At 39.5% G+C, this 24202-nt stretch overlaps 1 protein-coding gene across 2 annotated transcripts in view; it reads right to left on the bottom strand.

Annotated features, from left to right (window-relative positions):
- Positions 1-23131, bottom strand: part of BRD7 (bromodomain containing 7) — a 45106-nt gene extending 21975 nt beyond the window's left edge. For both annotated transcript variants that reach the window (XM_027513625.1, XM_027513626.1), the window contains exons 1-5: positions 22865-23131; positions 22214-22422; positions 4859-4988; positions 4487-4544; positions 679-823 (exon numbers count right to left, since the gene is read on the bottom strand). In XM_027513625.1, coding sequence (XP_027369426.1) covers positions 679-823; positions 4487-4544; positions 4859-4988; positions 22214-22422; positions 22865-22913 — 591 coding nt within the window. In that variant the 5' untranslated portion in view covers positions 22914-23131. The remainder of the gene's footprint in view (positions 1-678; positions 824-4486; positions 4545-4858; positions 4989-22213; positions 22423-22864) is intronic.
- Positions 23132-24202: the final 1071 nt, after the last annotated feature.

Raw genomic sequence — 24202 nt, 5'->3', positions numbered from 1 at the left:
TGAATGTTGAAGAAAATATGCTAAAAAAAATATAGCCAAAGTGAATTCAGGGAGCAACTCACTTTCATCAAACTAGAAAATGCAATTAAACTTCTGCTTGGTATTTCTCGACAAGCCAATTTATTCTCTATTTTACATGTCCAGAAACAGAAAAAAAGACTACTCTAAATCAAATTCCATTAAAATACTGACTTTGTTCAATATTTTGTAAAAATCTATAATGGAAAATAATCAAGAAAAAAATATATAGCCAAATCACTTTGTGGTACACCTGAAACCAATACAACATTGTAAATCAACTATACTTCAATTAAAAAACTATCAATTTTACCTGTATTCATCTGAAATTTAAAATCAAACATTTTCATTTTAAAGGATGAGAAAATATTTCATAGAACACATGAATTTCAAAATTTTACCAAAACCCACAAAATAATAAAGACAGCAGATGACTTATTTTGTCTGGTTTTCTATCACCAAGCTCAAACATGTTTTCTAAGACAAAAAAAATACAGATTTTTGGATATTAAAATAAACTTGAGAATGATTCTGAATACCAGACATGCAGATTTCTACAAAGACTTCGCATACCCAGGATCCAAAAGTTTGGCTCTTAATTGAATAGATACTGTAGCATAGCTCAGTCTATTCTCCAATACAACATAAATAACAAGTTACCTTCAGTTCTTCTATGGACTGGTAATCATTGTTCTTGATCTTTTCTTTCATGGTACTAAAATCCATTGGGTGTTTAATGATCATGGAGTAGCCGGGGGCAATAAAATCAGTCACAGGAAATGAAAAGAAAGCACTTGGGTCTTTTCTGTGAAGACAGGAAAAAAGCAATTTTATTTCTACTACAAACAAAATTACTGGTCAAGGAGTATTAAGTCAGAGGAAATCCTTCAGATGTAGAATTTGTAGCAGGCTAATATGTTTTTCACTAAAAACTGAAGTAATGATTTTAAAGACTAATAACTATTTAATAAGGTTCAGATGCTTTACATATAAATTGTACCCTTAAGACAGAATCTTTTAAAATATGCAGCTTAATTAATTTGCAACATCTCCAACACAGGGAAAGATGAAACAAAATAAGAAATCTAGACTAACTAAAAAATGTCTTGTACTCTGGGAGATTAATACTATGTATTTTTTATTAACCATAGAGAAAAAGCAGAAATAGTAACTAAAATACACATCTGCAGTCTTCCACACTGGTTTCTAGCTAGGCTTGGACTCTTGGTGGGTCACAGAGCTGTTGCATACTCATGAGTACAGCTGGCCCTCTGTATCTGTGAGCTTCCCAAACGTGGATATGAGAGCTGACTGTTCACTGGACTGCTGCCATTTTATGTAAGGGACTTGAGCATCCTTGGATTCTGGTACCCACGGGGGCTCCTGGAATCAATCCCCTGTGGATACCAAAGGACAACCATATACATTTTCTTAAATTAATGGGTATAACTTCTATCGTGTGTGTAGGGGACTGCTCAAAAAACGGACATTAAAAAGGTTATCATAATACCTCCAAACTTGAGACCCAGTGCTTTCTATCATAGGTTCTTTTTTTTTTTTTAAACTTTACAATATTGTATTAGTTTTGCCAAATGTCGAAATGAATCCGCCACAGGTATACCTGTGTTCCCCATCCTGAACCCTCCTCCCTCCTCCCTCCCCACACCCTCCCTCTGGGTCGTCCCAGTACACCAGCCCCAAGCATCCAGTACCGTGCATCGAACCTGGACTGGCGACTCGCCTCATACATGATACTATACATGTTTCAATGCCATTCTCCCAAATCTCCCTACCCTCTCCCTCTCCCACAGAGTCCATAAGACTGATCTATACAGCAGTGTCTCTTTTGCTGTCTCGTACACAGGGTTATTGTTACCATCTTTCTAAATTCCATATATATGCATTAGTATACTGTACTGGTGTTTTTCTTTCTGGCTTACTTTACTCTGTATAATAGGTTCCAGTTTCATCCATCTCATTAGAACTGATTCAGAGGGTGTGGAGAAAAGGGAACTCTCTTACACTGTTGGTGGGAATGCAAACTAGTACAGCCACTATGGAGAACAGTGTGTAGATTCCTTAAAAAACTGGAAATAGAACTGCCTTATGATCCAGCAATCCCACTGCTGGGCATACACACTGAGGAAACCAGAAGGGAAAGAGACACGTATACCCCAGTGTTCATCACAGCACTGTTTATAATAGCCAGGACATGGAAGCAACCTAGATGCCCATCAGCAGATGAATGGATAAGAAAGCTGTGGTACATATACACAATGGAGTATTATCATAGGTTCTTAACTCTGGCTGTGCATGAGAATCATGAGAGGAGCTTTAAAAAGAATTCTGGTGCGGTGGGAGGCTAACCCTAGACTCACTACACGCGAATCTCTTGGGGGAGGAAGAGTGGTCCAGGCACTGATTTTTCTAGGCTTGAATTTTGGTACTTACAAACTTACAGGACAGACAGAGTTGAAAACCACTGCTCTATATGATTAGTTCATTAGACTGTTATTTTCCTCTGGAAATTTGGCATATCAAAGCTTTCTTACTCCAAATAACCACAGCATTAAAAATGCTTAAAAAGCCATAATAATGGCAGCAATTTAAAAAATAAATTTACCACATGCCAGGCACAGTGGTAGGGAATTGATGTATTTTTATATCTAATGCTCACAAAGGGAGAAGGCAATGTCACCCCACTCCAGTACTCTTGCCTGGAAAATCCCATGGACGGAGGAGCCTGGTGGGCTGCAGTCCATGGGGTCGCTGAGTCGGACACGAATGAACAACTGCACTTTCACTTTTTACTTTCATGCACTGGAGAAGGAAATGGCAACCCACTCCAGTGTTCTTGCCTGGAGAATCCCAGGGATGGGGGAGCCTGGTGGGCTGCCGTCTATGGGTTTGCACATAATCGGACACGACTGAAGTGACTTAGCAGCAGCAGTAGCAATGCTCACAAAAGCCATCAAGGAGCTGGTATTCTTACTTAAGAGATGAGGATACTGAGGCTCAGAGGTCATATTATTTGTTTTAGGTCATAAATCTGATAAAATACAGAGTTAGAATCTGAACTCAGGTGTGTGTGTATCTGTCTTGGTTCTTCCCAGCAGGACACCTAGCTGTAAGAGTAAAAAATATTGAGAATAAGCAAAAAGTTCCACTTTGGAACTTACAGATCCAAATGCATACTGTCCATAGAAGTTACTTGAATAACACCACAAAGCATCTCTGGTGGACCTCTTCAGAGCAAATTATCTAGACTTCCTAAAATTAGTCATTTTAATATAGAGTCTGACTTGGTTTGACCAAAGATGCTATTACTAAACCTGGTCAATTACATTCTTTTCCAGTATTTGCGCTGAGCCTCAAGGATCAAGAATCACTACAGCTATTCAAAAAAAATATGGCTCTAAAGTTCTAATTTCCATAATGTTCTGAGCAATGTGAACATTCTCAGACTGAGAGAGACTCTGATAAGTAGATTTCTCTTAGGGAGACACCATTAACTTATATTCTGGTCTTATATCGCAAGAAACAAAATTAAAAGGTAGCCGAACACTTTATAGTCAAAAATTCTAATTGAGTTGGAATGCTCAATACTTAACCTGTTCACTCCTTTGGGACAAGCAATGAATGACTTATTCAAGTGTAAAGACTTGAGATGTAAATTTCTCAACTGTTCTTTAACACCAAAAAGGAAGAGAGGTCACTGATTTCTGATTTTCACTGAATAGGTGTTGAATACAGATAGCTTTATTTTAAAAAATATTTATGATAAGTTCTGGGGTTGACATATAAGTCCAACACAGTCAGAAGAAATCTCACGATATGAATGGATGCCCTATATCCATGAATCCTCTGCTAATAATGTAGATGTCTTTGGGCTAAAACTTTAAATTCTGAGTGAACTGAGGTATCAAAATATTTTAACAAGGATCAAGTTATTTTTTTCTCTTTTAAGAACTTCACATTGGTTTTATCAAGATACTATAATTTTTACAACAAATTTCTGCACTTAAGAGAGGGTACAAATCTTATTTATGGTATTTTGTTTCTTCCCCCAAACTTGGTAATTACTGAACACTCACAGCAGTGATAAGCAGCACAGACATATACAAAGTGTTTTGATCTATTAGCAAATGGAAATACCTGTATTGTTTAATCCTGGTTTAAAGCTGTAACATCAGAAGTTACTTTAGATTAAGGAAAAATCTGCCATTAAGAGGATTATGTAACACTCTTCAAGCTGCCAGTTAAAACAACCCAAATGAGAACATCTAAAAGTCAGCCTCTTGGAGTACTTCTATTGCCAGGCAAAATATTTATCATCCACTTTAAAATCAAGTACGTTTGGATACAGGCCACAAGATGTGACTTGAAATAATAATGAAAAGAAGTGGTTTGGATCCTCTATTTCCCATTTCAATTTCCAAGTTACAAAAATGCTAGAAAAAAAATTCACCTCTGCAGTTGTCTCATCAGTTGATTCAAAGCTTCTTGAAGAGGTGTCTGTTCTACTTCTAAAGCAAAGAAAAAAGAGCATTTTAAAAGAGAAGATCTAGAGAGTATTGTTTAGCTTATTTTCTATACATGACTTATCTCATATCCATCATTAAATTATCTCATACAGAAATTCCATTTATTTTTCAAATATGCTGAAGTGAGAACAAGAAGTTTGAAACAGAAATTAACTTAAAGTTCTTAAGCAGTAATATAAGAAAATGTAAACAAATTTTAATTTAACAGCTTTTAAACTTTTAACTTTCCCTGGCTAACATCCTTAAAATAATTTCAGCTTCCTCATTCAGGACAGTTAATTCAGAGTTATTCCAACCTTCTTGTTTGGCTAAAGAGCTTGCGAGAGGCTTCTCAGGAGGCAAGTCTAATCGTACAGGGGCCTGACACTGTAGGTCTTTTTCTGCCTCAATATCCACATGGTCACGATCTCGTTTTCTTTTATCCTCCTAAATGGAACAAAAGGAGATAATTTACAAATATTTCAGAATTTATTCCTTTAAAATAAATCATTTAATTTCAGTGGAAAAAAATAAGATGCCACTGAAGATTATTAATAATGAAATTTTACTGCCATCTACTGGGAAATAAGAGAACACCATGTTCATAAATGGGGGAAAGTGCTTCTATATGCTAGAATTAAATAATCAGAAAAATAATACTATTCATAAAAGCAAAATAACACACCAGGAGTAAATCTAATAAAAGATGACCAATTACCTTTTAGGAAAAATTATGAAACATTATTGAAAGGCCATTGTGAAAGACCTGAATAAAGGAGATATACCATGTTCATGAACTGAAAGATAGTCAGTTCGCTCCAAAGTAATCTATAAATAAAATGCAAAGCCTATCAAAATTGTAAGACAGGATTTTCCATGAAATTTGACAAGCCAGTCATAATTTATCTTGAAGAGTGAATTATCAGAACAGTTTTGAAAAAGGTCACAATAAAACGTGTGCTATCAGTTTGTATAAAGTGACAAGACAATGTAGGTCTGACACAGGGACAAACAAATCTATGAAACAGAGACCAGAGACAGACCTGTGCACACAGACAAGTCCTGACAGATCGGAGCGGCGCGACAAATCAACTACAAACGGGCAGTGCTAGGACAACTGGTTATCTCGATGAGATTAGAGCTCTACCTTATACCCCATGCAAAAATAAATTGTAGATACATTAAAGACTTAATTTTAAAACTTGACATAAAGTAAAAGAATCTTTATGACTTAAGAATAGGGAAAGATTTTATCTATAAAACTAAAAGACTAGCTACTGACTGAGAAACACAAATAAATCAAAATATTAGCAAAGATTACATAAAGAGCGTCTACAAATTCATGTAAAAAGGCAAATAACCCAACAGAAAATGGGTAAAGGAAATTACAGGTAAGCCCCAGAAAAAACACCTAGAAATGTTAAGAAACATGAAAACTAGCTTCAAGACTCCTGGAACTCTGGGAATTATGAATTTAAAAACTGGAAGGTACTTCACATCTCTATGAGTGGTAAAAATTAAAATGTCAGAAAATTTCAAGTTTTGAAAAAAATGTGGAGAAATAGGGCTCTCATACCTTGCAGTGCATTTGTGTGTGCTAAATCGCTTTAGTTGTATCCGACTCTGTGTAACCCCATGGCCTGCAGCCCACCAGGCTCCTCTGTCCATGGGGATTTCCTAGGCAATAATACTGGAGTGGGTTGCCATTTCCTTCTCCAGGGGATCTTCCCAAAGCTGGGACTGAACCTGCGTCTCCTGCACTGGCAGGTGGATTTTTTTACCAACGACCCACCAGGGAAAACCCACAACAACCTTTTACCCTACTTCTCAGTTATTCTACTCCTGGGCAGGTACCCTGGAGAAACTTCCTTTCACAACTGTATATGAAGACATGCACAAGAATATTTACTTCAGCACTCTGAAATAGTAAAAAATTAGGAACAACTTACTAAAAGGAAAATGCTACTAAAAGCAAATACATTAATAAATTATGGCATATTTACACAGCAGGTAAAATTAATAGGCTAAAGTTACACTGTATCAGCATGTATTATGTTTAGAAACAATTTCTAGAGGAAAAAGTTGAGAATTGTTACAAGATCAGCTATGTAAGTTTTGAAAATATTCAAAGTGTACTTTACAAATATACACAGAAGTAGTAAAAATATAAAACAAGTTTACACGATACACACCAAATTCATGGTTCTCTTTAGAGAATGAGAAAGAGGAATGGATTCTGGGAGGATACACAAAAAGCTTCATTGGTGTCTGTACTCTGATATCTTTAAAAAAACATAAAACCAAGCAAAAAGCAAAATGTTATGTTTTGCTAAAGCTGAATGGTTGGCATCCAGGTAATAGTTTAAAAAAAAATCCTGTTTTTTGCATCTTAAAAATTAAATTTTAGAGTAAAATTGCCCCAAACCATCTATTTTACACTCCTGAGAATCAAGATTCTCAATAGGATCTTATTTTCTTGGTCTACGTCCTAATCTCTTATTCTAGGATGCAGAGTGGTGGTTCTCAAAGTATGGTTCCCAGACTAGCAACATCAGCATTATCTGGGAAATTACTAGAAATGCAAATTCTGAAGGTCTCATGAAGGTTCTCAAGCATCAGCGTGCATCAGAATCATTTGAAAGTCTTGTCAGAACACTAGTGATTGGGTCCTGTCCCCAGAATTACTGATCCAGTAGGTCTAGTGGAGAGTCTGTGAATCTGCATTACTAACAAGTTTCTAGGCTATGTGGGTGTCCATGCAGGGATCACACTTGGAGCACCAGTGATACAGAGCTCCACGTTCTATAGTCCAAAGCATCTAATACAGAAAATATCTGGCTGAAGCGCCAGAGAACAATGTTATAAATTGTACTTACTGGGGACTTGAGGTCAGTTTCCATTAAGTTGACTGGTGTCTTTTTTTATGGCCCTATGACATATTCTGGAGCAGTAATTTTTGACTCAGGGAAGTTTTGTATATTTTCTCCAGAAAAACTGGCATTAATCTTTTGTAGATTGGCAGGTTTTGAACATCTGTTCAATGGAAAAAGACCTCAGAGACAAGATCTCTTCCTGTTAAATGTAAACAGTGGATAAAGGACAGCTTGAAAGGCAATTAAGCACTCTCCTAGGTAGAAAGAACTAAGGCCATAGTGCAAAAAGTCTAGAGTAGGGATTGGCAAACTTTTTTGGTGAACAGCCAGGTAACATAAAATTTAGGCTCTGTGGTCCATAATGTCAGTGACAACTATTAATATTAACCTTTGCCAGTACAGCAAGAAAGCAGCCACAGACAACATAATGGGTGTGGCTGTGCTCTAATAAAACTTTATGTACAAAATCAAGTGGTGTTGGCTCTAGTTTGCTGACACATGGTCTAGAGGCTCAAGTTCTTGCTCTAGCTTCATCTTTAACACACTCTGACCTTCTTAGGCACTCATTGACTTTCACTAGGCCTCTTTATCAGCTGCAAGATAGAGATTCAACTGTTGATTTTTATTTACCTTATAGAGTTTATGAGATGGTGAAATGACCATGAAACAGAAAAGCTGAAAAAGTACCAAAGGAAGGTATTATGTTTCTGAACTGCCCCTATCTGGTAACTTCATCTAGTTAGCCTGATCTACAGTAAGCACTTTACTATTTGGTATGGCAAGAGAATATAGCCTTCCGGGCTAGAGTCCAAAAGAGAAAAAGAATATAAATAACATACACTTGGAAACTACCCTAAAGTGAAAGGAGATATTGTAACATGTTATTGCCAGACTAGAAATTAGGAGATCTAGCTTCTAATTTACTAGAATGTAAACTTGAACAAGTTCTTCTACTGTTTCAGTCTCAGTCTCACCTATAAAACAAGAGGCTTTGATCCCTACAGTTCTTTTTCCACGTAACACTCTGATGATTCCTACCTTCCAATTTTCTTCTTCATGATTCCAAAATACTACAGAATCCAATTGTTAACGTCACTTACTGAGAGTAAGATATGTAAAACCAGAAGTTTTGGTTAATACAGAGTATTTTGCTAATTACACAGAGAAAACTTAACAGAAATACTAAAGCCATTTAACTTCAGGTAGGAGGGTTTATAATTACAGTTTATAAAATGGGTTCAAATTCTGGCTTTGACACTTATTAGCTATGAGGTCATGGAGTAACTACATAAGGTAGAGCAGGGGCCTAATTTCCTCATTCTTAAAATAGACACAATAATATATACAATATGTACCTTAGAAGCTTGTTTTGAGGATTAATAAGTATATGTGAATTTTTAGCACAGTGCCTAGCACATGGTAAATATTTATTCACGCATTCAATAAATAAATGGCATTTTACTCTGCAGACACACACTGGTGGATAAACAAACACAGCCCTGCCCTTAGGAAGCTGACAGTGTAAAATGAGGCAGACTTTAAACAACTTGGTAAAAAAAAAATGCAAACAGATTTCAAGGAGAGAATAACTGCTGGATGAGTTTAATTTAGAACTGGAGAAGTGTGGGAAGACTTCTATGAGGAAGTAGCATTTGAGCTGAGACCTGAAGGAGAGAATTCAGCCAGGTTGGGGGTGGGAGTCAGGGTGGAGATGAAAACAGAATTCCAGGGAGAGTAAATATTCTGTGTGTATGAGGCAGAATAGAGAAATAGCGGCTATTTCTGTAACTACAAACACACTGCACTTATATCAAACTGGATTCCTATTTACCCATGACTCAATGGTAAATTATTTTATTAATTTGTAAAACTTTTTTTAATTGAATGAAGTAAATCTTTGCTCATATTATTACTACTAGCTCATTATACTATGTTACAGATAGACACGCTTGCCTGTTTCACTGGAGTTCCTGGTGAGGAGGGAGGGGTTCAAGTGTTATTCAGCTCTCTACCCCCAATCTCAATAATGCCGAATACATAATATTTGTAGAATCAATCAATCATTAAGAGATAGCATGAAGAAGGAACAAGAAAGCATGAGAATCACCAGCTGAAGTTCTAGGTATTATCCCTCAGATTGGTTACTTTTCAGAAGATGTATAGATAGATACCTGGGCTTTCTTGGTGGTTCAGATGATAAACAATATGCCTGCAACGCAGGAGACTCAGGTTCAATCCCTGGGTCAGGAAGATCCCCTGGAGAAGAGAATGGCAACCCACTCCAGTATTACTGCCTGGAGAATTCCATGGACAGGGGAGCCTGGCGAGTTAACAGTTCATGGGGTCACAAAGAGTCACACATGACTGAGTGACTTTCACAACAACAACAACATACATAGGTATTGATGTTAATCGCTCAGTCGTGTCCGATTCTTTTTGACCCCGTGGACTACAGCCCACCAGGCTCCTCTGTCCATGGACTTCTCCAGGCAAGACTGGAGTAGGCAGCCATTCCCTTCTCCAGGGGATCTTCCCCACCCAGGGAGCAAACCTGGGCCTCCTGCATTGAAGACAGATTCCTTACTGTCTGATCCACCAGGGAAACCTGTATTTGAACACTGCTTCCAGTGCAAACTGCAAAACAATTTCAGAACTTTGCTTTAACAGTTGACCTTATAATTCAACGGAAAAAAATCACTTTGAAGCTATACTTCATCTTCGGCCCTACACTGAAAACAGCATCTGTCCCACAGTTTAGCCCTTAGATGCTTTCCCTAGTCCCCAAGGCAGAACGAGGAACACCATCCTCTGTACTCCCAGAACACTTCAATCACACCTCTGTTAGAATTTACCAGGCCATGAAGTTTATCTTTTTGTGTCTGATTCCCCAGCCTAACTCTGAGGTCCTATAGAGTAGGAACTGTATTTTATCTTTATTATTTGAGTCTAGTATTATACATAACAGGTTTTTGGCAGATATTTGCTGAAGAAACAAACAAAAAATCCTTCTATCAGAGGGCCAATACTGCTCTTATGTCCTAAGTCAAGAGTCCTCCTTTTCTCTTGGTAGATCCTATGTGACTAAGAGGATCACCTCAGGAGAGAACAGCCAAGCGGGGTAAAGTGGGGAGGATTTTCTGCTGACTGGAATAAGCTATAAAAGCCTTGAGATCCTGGGTGTGGCAGATTCACACAAAAGAAGTCAATGAATTGTGTTTTGACAGAATTTCCACTTTCTTCAACAATTACCGTCATTCATTTCTCCTCTTGAGTAATAAGCTACTTTACAGTTAATTCAGCAACAAAATGAGATACTAACAGTACCTACCCCATAAAGCTATGAAGTATTTAAATAGTAAAGAACTCAGAACAATGCTGAGCATAAACACTCAAAAGTCAGTTTTTACGAATATGTATGCCTCCTGGGACCCAGTACAGGACTTTAACAGAACGGAAATTTACTGTATAGGAGTAAGTTTAAATTTTCATTAAGTTTTACTTACATTAATTCAAAAAGATGTATATAAGCCTATGTTCACTGCAGCATTATTTATAATAGCCAAAATATGGAAACAAACTGAGTGCTTATCAATGGATGAATGGAAAGAAAATACCACATTGAAATGAAGTATTACTCAGGCATAAAAGAAAGATGAAATCTTGTTATATGCATCAACATCCATAGATCTTGAGGGCATTATGCTAAAGTGAAATAAGTCTGACGGAGAAAGCCAAATACTGTTATGATTTCACCCATATGTAGAACATAAAAAACAAAAAAGAAAACAAAATAAATGAACAAACCAAACCAAAAAACCCAAACACACAGACACATAGCATACAGCAATGGTCACCAGAGGGTAATGTGGAGGAGGGTGAAAGGGATAAAATGAATCAATTATTCTGATGGATGGGAAGTAAATTTTGGTGGTGCTATAGTGTACACAAAAGACAAAATATAGCAGCAGCATTGCATTGTGCAGATATATCACATTTTGTTTATCCTTTCACCCATCAATGGATATTTGGTTTGTGTCTACCTTTTGGCTATTATAAATAATGTTGCTATGAACATGGGTATACATGTATCTGGACCCATGAAACTGGTGTTATAAACTGTTACATCAATAAAAAATAAGTTTTACTTAACTCTAGCTTGTGAATAATGTCCTATGAATGCTTGTTGTTTTTGTTGTTCAGTCGCTCTGACTCTTCATGACCCCATGGACTACAGCACACCAGGCTTCCCTGTCCTTCACCATCTCCTGAAGCTTGCTCAAGCTCATGTCCATTGACTTGGTGATACCATCTAACCATCTTGTCCCCTGTCTCCTCTTCTCCTCCTGCCCTCAGTCTTTCCCAGCATCAGTGTCTTTTCTAATGAGTTGGCTCTACACATCAGGTGGCCAAAATACTGGAGCTTCAGCTTTAGCATCAGTCCTTCCAATAAATATTCAGGATTGATTTCCTTTAGGATTGACTTGTTTGATCTTTTTTGATGTCCCTGCAGTCCAAGGGACTCTCAAGTCTTCTCCAACACCACAGTTCAAAAGCATCAATTCTTCTGCACTCAGCCTTCTTTACGGTCCAATTCTCACATCCATACATGACTACTGGAAAAAACATAGCTTTTGACTAGATGGACCTTTGTCGGCAAAGTAATCTCTGCTTTTTAATATGCTGTCACAGCTTTTCTTCCAAGGAGCAAGTGTCTTTTAATTTCAGGGCTTCAGTCACCATCCGCAGTGATTTTGGAGCCCAAGAAAATAAAGTCTCTCACTGTTTCCATTATTTCCCCATCTATTTGCCATGAAGTGATGGGAACGGATGCCATGATCTTAGTTTTTTGAATGTTGAGTTTTAAGCCAACTTTTTCACTCTCCTCTTTCACCTTCATCAAGAGGCTCTTTAGTTCTTCGCTTTCTGCCATAAGGATGGTATCAACTTCACATATGAGGTTATTGGTATTTCTCCCAGCAATCTTGATTCCAACTTGTGTTTCATCCAGTCTGGCATTTCACATAATGTGCTCCGAATATAAGTTAAATAAGCAGGGTAACAATACACAACCTCGATGTACTCCTTTCCCAATTTGGAACCAGTCCATTGTTCCATGTGTGGTTCTAATTGTTGCTTCTTGACGTGTATACAGGTTTCACAGGAGGCAGGTAAGGTAATCCGGTATTCCCATCTCTTGAAGAATTTTCCACAGTTTGTTGTGATCCACACAGTCAAAGACTTTAGCATAGTCAATGAAGCAGATGTTCTTCTAGAATATCTTGCTTTTTCTATGATCCAACAGATGTTGGCAATTTGATCTCTGGTCCCTCTGCCTTTTCTAAATCCAGCTTGAACATCTGGAAGTTCTTGGTCATGTACTGTTGAAGACTAGCTTGGAGAATTTTGAGCACTACTTTGCTAGCATGTGAAATGAGTGCAACTGTGTGGTAGTTTGAACATTCTTTGGCATTGCCCTTCTTTGGGATTGGAATGAAAACTGACCTTTCCCAGTCCTGTGGCCACTGCAGAGTTTTCCAAATTTGTTGGCATATTAAGTGTAGCACTTTAACAGCATCATCTTTTAGGATTTGAAAATAGTTCGGCTGGAATTCCATCACCTCCACTAGCTTTGTTCGTAGTGATGCTTCCTAAGGCCCACTTGACTTTGCACTCCAAGATTTCTGGCTCTAGGTGAATGATCACATCATCATGGTTATCTGGGTCATTAACATCTTTTTTATATAGTTCTTCTGTGTATTCTTGCTACCTTTTCTTAGTATCTATCTTCTGTTTCTATTAGGTCCATACTGTTCCTAACCTTTACTGTGCCCATCTTTGCATGAATTGTTCCCTTAGTATCTACAGTTTCCTCAAAGAGATCTCTAGTCTTTTTCATTCTAGTGTCTTCCTCTATTTCTTTGCATTGTTTACAGAGGAAGGCTTTCTTATCTCTCCTTGCTAATGCTCGTAATTTTAAAAAAATTAAAGAAAAACACTTGTCATTTTATTCTGATAACATCCTTAATAACAGGACTAGCCTAAATTCTTTGAATATCTACACCTGACGCTGACTTGCAAAGCAGTCAAGATAGAATTTGGGTTAGATTATGCTTTTCTGAAGAACAGGTTTGAGTTCCAATAAAAGAATACAGACTTCTCACCTGAGCTATTTCAATGAAAAAGTCTCCTTACGCTCACTATTCTCTTCAATATCTGCTGATATTGTTAACAGATTATCATTACTAAGGCTCAACTTTTTATCTTTCACTCAGTAAGTTTTTGACTCTCCACTGCTTACATATTCAAGTTCAAACTCCATACTCTGACATCTCAACCATCTTTTGGATCTTATCCTATACTTCTCTTCATGGATTCTGTGCTTTAAAAAAGAACTACTTATGTCCCTTATAGACACACTCACATTTGCCCACTATCATGCTTCTGTTCTTAACTCTCTACTGGGTGTGTAAGCTTCCTTACCTTCACAGTAATGCAACATTCTGTTCAGGGGTCAGCTTCTCAAGTCAGCATATAAATGAAAACTGGGTTGTCAGATTATCTTTGAAAATACCTGAAGAAGCCCATGAAGTATAATACTCATGGCTTTTTATACATACGATCCCTTATACTTAATTGTATGATATGAAAAGAATATTTCTACTGTACTACATAATAGCTCAGAATATACAGCTGACCCTAAATCGACTGTAGTGTAACATGACTACACTCTGATCTCTAAATAAAAGCTCAAATGCTACTTTCTGAGCAGTCTTCTGTGATTCCCCTCAGTGCCAAGGAATCTAGGACTCTCAGAACTAGAATTCTGCCTCTGTCAGGGCACTGATTTATGCTTCCATATACTATAAAGGGATTGAGGGTTGGGGTCCATTTCAACAACTCTTTTAGACTAAAGAGCTCTTTTAAGAGCAGCATTTTGAATTCTTGTGCTAGCCCTGTGTCCTTGAGCAGTTACTTAACTTCTCTGAGCCTCAGTTTTCTCATCTATTTAAAAGAGGCAATGATTTGATCCAGCAATTCTCCTTCTGGATATACATCCAAAAGAACAGAGTGCAGGATCTCAAAGAGATACATGTATACCATGTTCATAACAACATTATATATAATAGCTAAAAGGTAGACACAAACCAAATATCCATTGATGGATGAATGGATAAACAAAATGTAATATATCCACACAATGCAATACTGCTGCTGCTGCTGCTAAGTTGCTTCAGTCGTGTCCAACTCTGTGCGACCCCATAGACTGCAGCCCACCAGGCTCCCCCATCCCTAGGATTCACCAGGCAAGAACAATGGAGTGAGTGGCCATTTCCTTCTCCAATGAATGAAAGTGAAAAGCGAAAGTGAAGTCACTCAGTCGTGTCTGACTCTTAGCGACCCCATGGACGGAGGAGCCTGGTAGGCTGCAGTCCATGGGATTTTCCAGGCAAGAGTACTGGAGTGGGGTGCCATTGTTACTATTCAGCCTCAAAAAGGAAGGAAACTCTTAACACATGCCACAACATGAATAAACCTTAAGTGAAAGAAGTCAGTCACAAGAAGACAAATATTGTGTTACTGTATACTGTATTCCACTTATATGAGGTATGTAGAGCAGTGAAATTCAGAGAGATATAAAGCAGAATGGTGGTTACCAGGGGCGAGGAGGAGGCGGAAATGGGGAGTTGTTTCATGGGTATGAAAAAGTTCCAGAAATTGGTGGTACAACAATGTGCGTATTCTTAACACTACCAGACACTTAAAAATGAAGAAGATGGTAAATTTTATACCGTGTGTATTTTACCACAACTTTAACAAAGAGAGAGATGATAATACCAGACTTATAGGATTATGGTGAAGAGTAAAGTGAGAAAACATACATAAAGCACTAAGCACACAATCTAGAATGTAACAGTTGCTTTTTAAAGTACCAGTTATCATTTGTAAAGTGTATATGTAGTTCTTAGTAATCAAACGCAGTGGGTGGTATTAAAGACTATTGCTTTATAGGAAGAAAACTATTGATCCCATCTGTTGGGCATTTTATCTACTATAATCAGTGCCTTCCTACTCAAAAGGACATTACTAAATTTTAAGACATCTTTGAAAAATTACAGGGTTTTGTGTTGTAAACATCTGTGCTTCCCTAAAACTTTATCTTCGTATTTTTCTAAGTAAAAGAGTCTTGATTTTTATTAAGATATAATGCCCCTAACTAAAACACATTTCCCAACCTTCCTGCACCTTCATTTACCAGATAGAGTGGCTAAATGATGAAATACAAGCAGAAGTTATGAATGCCTTTTAGAAAAACACTTTAAAAAGGAAAAGGCACATCCCTTGCATTCCCATACACTAAAAATGAAAAACCAGAAAGAGAAATTAAGGAAACAAGCCCATTCACCACTGCAACAAAAAGAATAAAATATCTAGGGATAAATTTACCTAAAGAGACAAAAGACCTGTATGCAGAAAAGTATAAGACACTGATGAAAGGAATCAAAGAAGACACAAACATATGGAGAGATATACCATGTTACTGGATTAGAAGAATCAATATGGTGAAAATGACTATACTACTCAAAGTAAACAACAGATTCAACGCAATCCCTATAAAACTACCAATGGTATTTTTCACAGAACTAGAACAAAAAAAAATCACAATCTGTATGGGAATCAAAAAGACCCTGAATAGCCAAAGGAATCTTGAAAAAGAAGAATGGAGCTGGAGGAATCAACTTTCCTGACTTCAGATTATACTACAAAGATACATTAAAACAGTATTGTACTGGCACAAAAATAGAAATATAGACCAATGGAACAAGATGGAAAGCCCAGAGATAAACTACACACCTATGGGCACTTATCTTGGAAGAAGGCAAGGAGATACAGCAGAGAAAAGACAGCCTTTTTAATAAGTGGTGCTGGGAAAACTTGACCTCTCTTTAACACTTTAACCACACACAAAAAAAATTCAAAATGGATTAAAGATTTAAATGTATGGCCAGAAACTATAAAGCTCTTAGAGGAAAACCTGGGCAGTACATTCTTTGACATACATCACAGCAAGATCCTCTTTGACCTACCTCCTAGAGTAATGGAAATAAAAACGAAAGTAAACAAGTGGGACTTAATTAAAGTTAAAAGCTTTTGCACAGCAAAGGAAACAATAAACAAGATTAAAAGACAACCCTCAGAATGGAAGAAAAATAACAGCAAATGGAACTGACAAAGGATTAACCTCCAAAATATATAAGCAGCTCATGCAGCTCAATATCAGAAAAACAGACAATCCAATCAAAAAATGGGGAGACAATATAAACAGACATTTCTCCAAAGAAGACATACAAATGGCCAACGAACAGATGAAAAGATGCTCAACATCGCTCATTTGCATATTTAGAGAAATGCAAATAAAAACTACAGTGAGGTATCACCACGAACTGGTCAGACTGGCCATCATTAAAAAATCTACAAACAAGAAATTCTAGAGAAGATATGGAGAAAAGGGAACTTTCTTGCACTGTCGGTGAGAATGTAAATCGATACAGCCACTATGGAGAACAGTGTGGAAACTCCCTTAGAAAACCAGGAACGGAACTACCATGTGACTCAGCAATCCCACTACTGGGCATACACCCTGAGAAAATCATAATTAAGAGACCCATGTATCCCAATGTTCACTGCAGCACTTTTTACAAAAGCGAGGATATAGAAGCAGCTTAGATGTCCATCAACAGATGAATGAATACAGAAATTGTGGTGTATATATATACACAATGAAATATCACTCAACCATTAAAAAAAAGGATCTGAGTCAGTCCTAATGAGGTGGATGAGCCTAGAGACTATTATACAGAGTGAAGGAAGTCAGAAAAAGACAAATTTCATATATTAATGAACGCAAATGCAATCTAGAAAGATGGCACTGATGAACCCACCTGCAGGACAGCAATGGAGAGGCAGACATACGGAGCAGACTCGAGGACAGTGAGGGAAGGAGAGGGTGGGGCGAACTGGAGAATAGTAAGGAAACATCTACATTACCACAGGTAAAACAGAGAGCAAGTAGAAATTTGCTGTGTGACACAGGAAGCTCAATTCAGTGCTCTGTGACAACCTAGAGGGGTGGAATGGCGAGGGAGATGGAAGGGGGTTCAGAAGAGAGGGCACGTATGTATACCTGTGGGTTTGATCCCTGCGTTGGGAAGATCCCCTGGAGAAGGAAATGGCAACCCACTCCAGTATCCATGCCTGGGAAATCCCATGGACAGAAGAGTCTGGCAGGCTACAGTCCATGGGCTCACAAAGAGTCAGAAACGACTGAGCACACATGCACCTAGGTGGCTGATTCTTGTTGATGTATGGCAGAAACGAACACAGTATTATAAAACAATTATCCTCAAAAAGAAAAGAAAAGAAAAGGGCATGTTTTATTCTTTTCTTGTGCCCTTCCTCCTTCCTGCTACTGGAACTGACAGAAGAGCCACCAGTTCCTCAGAACCACATATACTCTAGCCCCTTTCAGACCCACAGGGGTCACAAAGCTGACCTTCCCCAAGAAAAGACCAGGGGTAGCTGTTGTTACTAAAACTCCCTGGAGATCCAGAGCACAGCTTGGAGAGAGGTGTTCTTCTGAAGTGTCCCGTCCCCTTCCCCAGTCCAGTTTGAAAAAAAGGGATAACCCAAAAAGCCTCTACAGAATCAGTGACACCCCAGAAATGTCTCCTGGTTCTCCCTGAGTCCTGGGAAAGCAGGACCTGGGCAAATTCACTTCACTTCTTTGAGTTTTCACTTTACCTTTTACACAGTGCTTCCCTCACAGCTCAGTTGGTAAAGCATCCGCCTGCAGTGCAAGAGACCCTGGTTCCATTCCTGGGTCAGGAAGATCCCCTGGAGAAGGGATAGGCTACCACTCCAATATTCTTGGGCTTCCCTTGTGGCTCAGCTGGTAAAGAATCCGCCTGCAGTGCGGGAGACCTGGGTTCAATCCTTGGGTTGGAAAGATCCCCTGGAGAAGGGAAAAGCTGCCCACTCCAGTATTCTGGCCTGGAGAATCCACGGACTGTATAGTCCACGGGGTTGCAAAGAGTCGGACAGGACTGAGAGACTTTCAAGTTCACAGTGGAAATCATTAACCTACTGCCCTACTCTGCAGGGTATTATGTCCAAATGAATGGTGGAAGCAAAAGCATCTTAGTTTGCAATGAAATAAAAATACATAGGTGGCTGATGACACTCAAAGCCACAGTCAAGAAAGGGCAGAGGGAGAGACTTGCAGGAACCTATCTTGAAGATATCCTTATAAAAGGATATAAAGAGATGTGAACGGTGAGATTCACTGCAGCATTACCTGTAACATTTAAAAGTTATATAAAATAAAATATGGTACAGCAATATAATCAAATTCAGTGTATTTAATACAAAGATGAGATAGTTGATAAAACAAGAAATGAAAAGTATAGTAGCTGGCGTAACAGTAGTAACTGCCAGAACTAAAACCAGGAGTGGTTAAAAGGAGTTACCTCAACTTCCAGTTAAATGAGATGATGGTGGGAAGAAAGAGCAGAGAAGACCACAGAGGATAAAAGATGTCAACACATTTGGGAAATGAAAGGCAAGTGGAGGAGTCTCCAGAGCAGAGAAAACAAGATACCTCCTGCCTGCAAGGAAGGAGACACCTGTGAGAAAAGTTCTAACCCCAGAAACCTGGGAAAGGGTAAAAGTTGGGTGGTTCCTGATGGAAGTGATCAGGTCCGTTAGTCATGCCCACAGTGAAGTCTCTCAGCTGACAAACTTTGTCTAGGCACAAAGCATATAATCCGCCTTTCTGTGCTTCATATTTAAATAAAAAATCTATTACAAAGGCCTAACAGATAATTAAATGATGCTTCTGACGCTAAAAGAAAAGATGGAATAAATAAACTGAAGAAACTTGAGGGGAAAATAGAGACAATGCAAGGAGAAAAAGAAAACTTAAAAGAAAAATATTTTTAAAAAAAACCCCATCAATTTATATCTCAGAGAAAAAAAGATACTACATGTAAAAAGAACAGGATGCTATTAAAACAAGGATGGTTACAGAATATGAAAAAGTTCTCGGAAACTCAAAATACGAGATCTGAAATAAAATCCAAGACCAGAGCCAGAGGACAAAGTTCAGGAACTTTCTTTGAAAGAAGAACACGAAAAAGCAGAGGAGAAAAAAAAAAAAAACAACACAAGAAAATTAGAGAACCAGTTGAGGGTCCAACATCTAATAGCAGGGGCTCTGGAAAGAGCAAAGAGAGAATGGAGGAAAGGAAATTATCATAGAAACACTTCAAGCAAACATCTCGGAACTGAAAGTAACAGAGCACTGAAGACAATGGAAAGATTCTAAACGTTTCCAGAGAGCACATACTAGCCATGTTTAAAGGACTAAGAATCAGAAGGAAACAGACTTCTCAGCAGCAAATCTGGAAGCAAGAAAACAACAAGCAATGCTTTCAAAATTCTGGCAGAAAATAACTTCCAATTTGGAGTTCCATGCTGAGTCAAACCATTAATCTCTATGAGGAGAGTATATGAGAGTACAATAAGATTTTTCAAACATGTAAGAACTTAACAAAAATCTACCTCCTATGAATGCTTTCTTAGGGGGTGTGTAGAGTTAAGAGTCCACCACAACGAAGGCGTAAATCAAGAGAAAGATATGGGATTCAAAAGCAGGCAAAGGAGTCCCAGGAGGTCTAATCAACTAATCCAGATTAGAGCAGGTAGTGACAGAGATGGATGGATGCCAAGACGGATGTTTCAAAAAAAAAAAGGGGGGGGGGACGTGTTTGCCCACATGAAAAACAGAAGCTAGGTGGCTTTTACAAATCTGTTAAGAGTTTGAAGAATTAGTACATAACAACCAAATGAAAGCAATTAGCCAACTGGTCAATAGCAGACCTGTATTTGTATATTACACTTGTCTCCAATAAACAATAATTAGAAATGAACACTGAACACTGAATTTACTAAGAACTGAGATGTATCTACAGTGGGAGAATGCAGGAAGGGAAAGTGGGGGCATGGAGCTACATAAGGACATGAATTTAAATTCTCATCTTCTGTAACATGATGTCAATAAAAGATGTACAAATGAAATCAGTAAACAGCAAAATAAACCAACATTTAGAAATGGAGATAAATATCCAAAGAAAAACTAAAAAGTTTGGGAAGGATGGAACAGGAGTCTGCTTTTATGTTTAAATGTATTAATAGTACTCTTGACTTTTTAAAACTATGCTCATAAATTACTTTATCCTGTAATAATAAATAATTAAAAAACAATCCCCCCACAACAAAACTGGTTATTTCTGGAGAGAAAGACTAAATGAGATACCTGAGTGAGGAAAACTTTTTCTCTCATCCTTCTTGTTCACTTCTATATTATTTGAATTAAAAAAAATCATATGCGTATGTGGCTTTTACAATTTAGGGAAAAAACATTTGACAGTTCTATGTATTGTCATAGTCTGTTGCTGCTGCTAAGTCACTTCAGTCGTGTCCGACTCTGTGTGACCCCACAGACGGAAGCCCACCAGGCTTCTCTATCCATGGGATTTTCCAGGCAAGAGTACTGGAGTGGGGTGCCATTGCCTTCTCCAAGTGTCAGTCTAGACAAAGGCAGTAAACACTGGGGCAGAAAGACATATAGGAAACTCCAAAAAGAGACTAAGATTTAGGGACTTACCAATGTGTTTAATCACATGGTCTAGAACATTTCTGTTGTATATATAAATATAAAAAAATTATAAAAATGAGCCTATGGAAATTTAGCTTCAAGTTCCAGTAAATGATTCAATAAGTCACTTGGTGACAGGTTTAAATCTGGGAAGTGCAGAGGTAGTCTAGGACAATTCCAGGTACATATGTGATCATCCTTGGAAGGAAAGTTTATTATTACTATTTTACCCAGATGACAAACAGAGATGGCAGCCGCTTTCTTTTTTCCTTTCTAGGAACTGCAGATGGTTAAGAAAATGCTTATTTTTGTTACTGCTGTCATATCCCTTGAAGGTTTCTGATCAAATTATCTCTTCAAGACTCAGATTTTGTCTTAAAAGATGAGAGTCGTTCATTATGTATTTGGCATTACAGTATTTCAGAACAAAATCTGAATCCCAATAGACCCATTTACTTTTTTTAAAAAAATTATTTTTAATTGGAGGTTAATTGCTTTACAATATTCTGTTGGTTTCTGCCCCTTATCAACACCAATCAGCCACAGGTATACATACATCCCTTCCCTCTTGAACCTCCCTCCCAGCTCCCATAGGGGGAAGGAGAGGGTGGGGTGAATTAAGACAGCAGCACTGAAACATTTACATCACATGTAAAACTGGACAGCCAGTGGGAATTTGCTGTATGACGCAGGGGGCTCAAATCTGGTGCTCTGTGACAACACATTTACTTTTGAAATGACTGTTTTCCCAAAACCTCGAACACTGAGCTTTGCTAGAGCACGACTTTCACCTTTCCTAGATGGAAAAACGACTCTTTGAAGCAGCTCCTGAAAATGAGGACTTAGCTGTTCACTCACCTGATGTGTGAGTACAACTAAGAGCATAATTAAAGAGTTGTTGAAACTCATAGATGACTCATGTTTCTATGCTGCCCTGCTCTTCCTCAAAGTCAGCCCGATTTTATGGGCATTTCAGCGTCTCATTTGATACAAAGAAAAAACAAAGTGAGGTTGGCAGGGGGAGGCGGCAACGCTCAGAAAAGTGGTACCATCTTAAAAGCTGAAGCAACGCAACGACCTTTTACCTTTACACGTCTCCGTTTTCTCCCCTTTTCTTCCCCTGGAATCTGCTTCTCTCCTTTCTTTCTCTTTTTCCGCTTTCTCTCTTTGTGTTTGTCATGATCGTTTTTGTCTTCAAAGAGGCTGGAGTCGTGCCCAGAGCTGCCCGTGGAGAGCTCGGTAACTTCGTTCCCTCCCACTTTGAGGACCAGCTTCAGGGGCTTCTCTACATACTCTTAAACGAAAGAAAGAGTCTCGATTAAAGGAGAGCCTCGCCGGGTAGTATCCAAAACGCAGAGTAAAACTGGGTAGGGAGAGTCAGTCTGAGGCGCACAGGCAGAGGTGGCCAATGGCACGCAGTGGGCGCCCCTCGGCGCACCTGTTGAATGACGGACACTCGCCAAGTGGACGCCCCGAACGCTCCCGGGCCTCTCGGGCCCGCCTCACACCTCCCAACCGGAGACCCGCCCCGGCCGGAGGTCCCGAGTTCGAACGCCGCCGCCGCCTGGGTGATCTGGCGCGGCTCAGGCGGGCCGCGCCCCCTTCGCGGGTCCAGGCCTGCCCGCGGGAGGTGCGACCCCCGGCCCGCCTCGGAAGCTTGAGAGTAGTCTCGAAGGCACGAAAACTCCACCGAGCGCCCGTGGGCTCGCCGCCCCCCACCGTGGCCCACTCCTCACCCTCGTAGAGGTGTTTGTCCGACTTGTGCTTCTTGTGCTTCTTGCCCATGTCCGATCGGGCCCCGGTGCCCGCCCCCCGCGCCAGGCCCAGGCCGTGCGGCGCCGCTTCCGGTCCGGGCCAGGCGAGCGGAGGGCGGGAGCGGGGCCCGCGAGACCCCGCGCCGCGAGGCAGGGGGACGGCGTGCGCCCAGCGGCGCGAGGCCCCTTACGAATACACCCAGCCGCGCCCGAGCGCGCGAGACCCAGCCGGAGCCGGAGAGCGGCGGCAGGTTGGCGAGCGGCCGGCGCGGAAGCGGGAGAGAGGGCCTGCCGCGCGCGCAGAGAGTGGTCGGCTGGGAGTGGCGGCCCCTCGCGGCTGGAGGTGGCACTGCAGCCTGAGGCCTGGGGGGCGGAGTCTCGGGGGGCGGAGTCCGGCTCGTGGGTGGGGCAAGGGCGGGGTCCACATTCTGAGATTTCCGTTTTTCTGTCTGCCTCCCTTCCTGATATTCAAGCTGGTTTTAGAAAAGGCAGAAGAACCAGAGATCAAATTGCCAACATCCGCTGGATCATGGAAAAAGCAAGAGAATTCCAGAAAAGCATCTATTTCTGCTTTATTGACTATGCCAGAGCCTTTGACTGTGTGGATCACAATAAACTGTGGAAAATTCTGAAGGAGACGGGAATACCAGACCACCTGATCTGCCTCTTGAGAAATCTGTATGCAGGTCAGGAAGCAACAGTTAGAACTGGACATGGAACAACAGACTGGTTCCAAATAGGAAAAGGAGTCTGTCAAGGCTGTATATTGTCACCCTGCTTATTTAACTTTTATGCAGAGTACATCATGAGAAACGCTGGATTGGAAGAAACACAAGCTGGAATCAAGATTGCCGGGAGAAATATCAATAACCTCAGATATGCAGATGACACCACCCTTATGGCAGAAAGTGAAGAGGAACTCAAAAGCCTCTTGATGAAAGTGAAAGTGGAGAGTGAAAAAGTTGGCTTAAAGCTCAACATTCAGAAAACAAAGATCATGGCATCCGGTCCCATCACTTCATGGGAAATAGATGGGGAAACAGTGGAAACAGTGTTAGACTTTATTTTTCTGGGCTCCAAAATCACTGTAGATGGTGACTGCAGCCATGAAATTAAAAGATGCTTACTCCTTGGAAGGAAAGTTATGACCAACCTAGATAGCATATTCAAAAGCAGAGACATTACTTTGCCAACAAAGATCCGTCTAGTCAAGGCTATGGTTTTTCCTGTGGTCATGTATGGATGTGAGAGTTGGACTGTGAAGAAAGCTGAGCGCCGAAGAATTGATGCCTTTGAACTGTGGTGTTGGAGAAGACTCTT

This window comes from Bos indicus x Bos taurus, chromosome 18 (genome assembly GCF_003369695.1).
Source record: "Bos indicus x Bos taurus breed Angus x Brahman F1 hybrid chromosome 18, Bos_hybrid_MaternalHap_v2.0, whole genome shotgun sequence".
Lineage (NCBI taxonomy): Eukaryota > Metazoa > Chordata > Mammalia > Artiodactyla > Bovidae > Bos > Bos indicus x Bos taurus.
The sequence above is the reverse complement of the archived record's forward strand: the minus strand, read 5'-3'. Positions and strand labels throughout refer to the sequence as shown.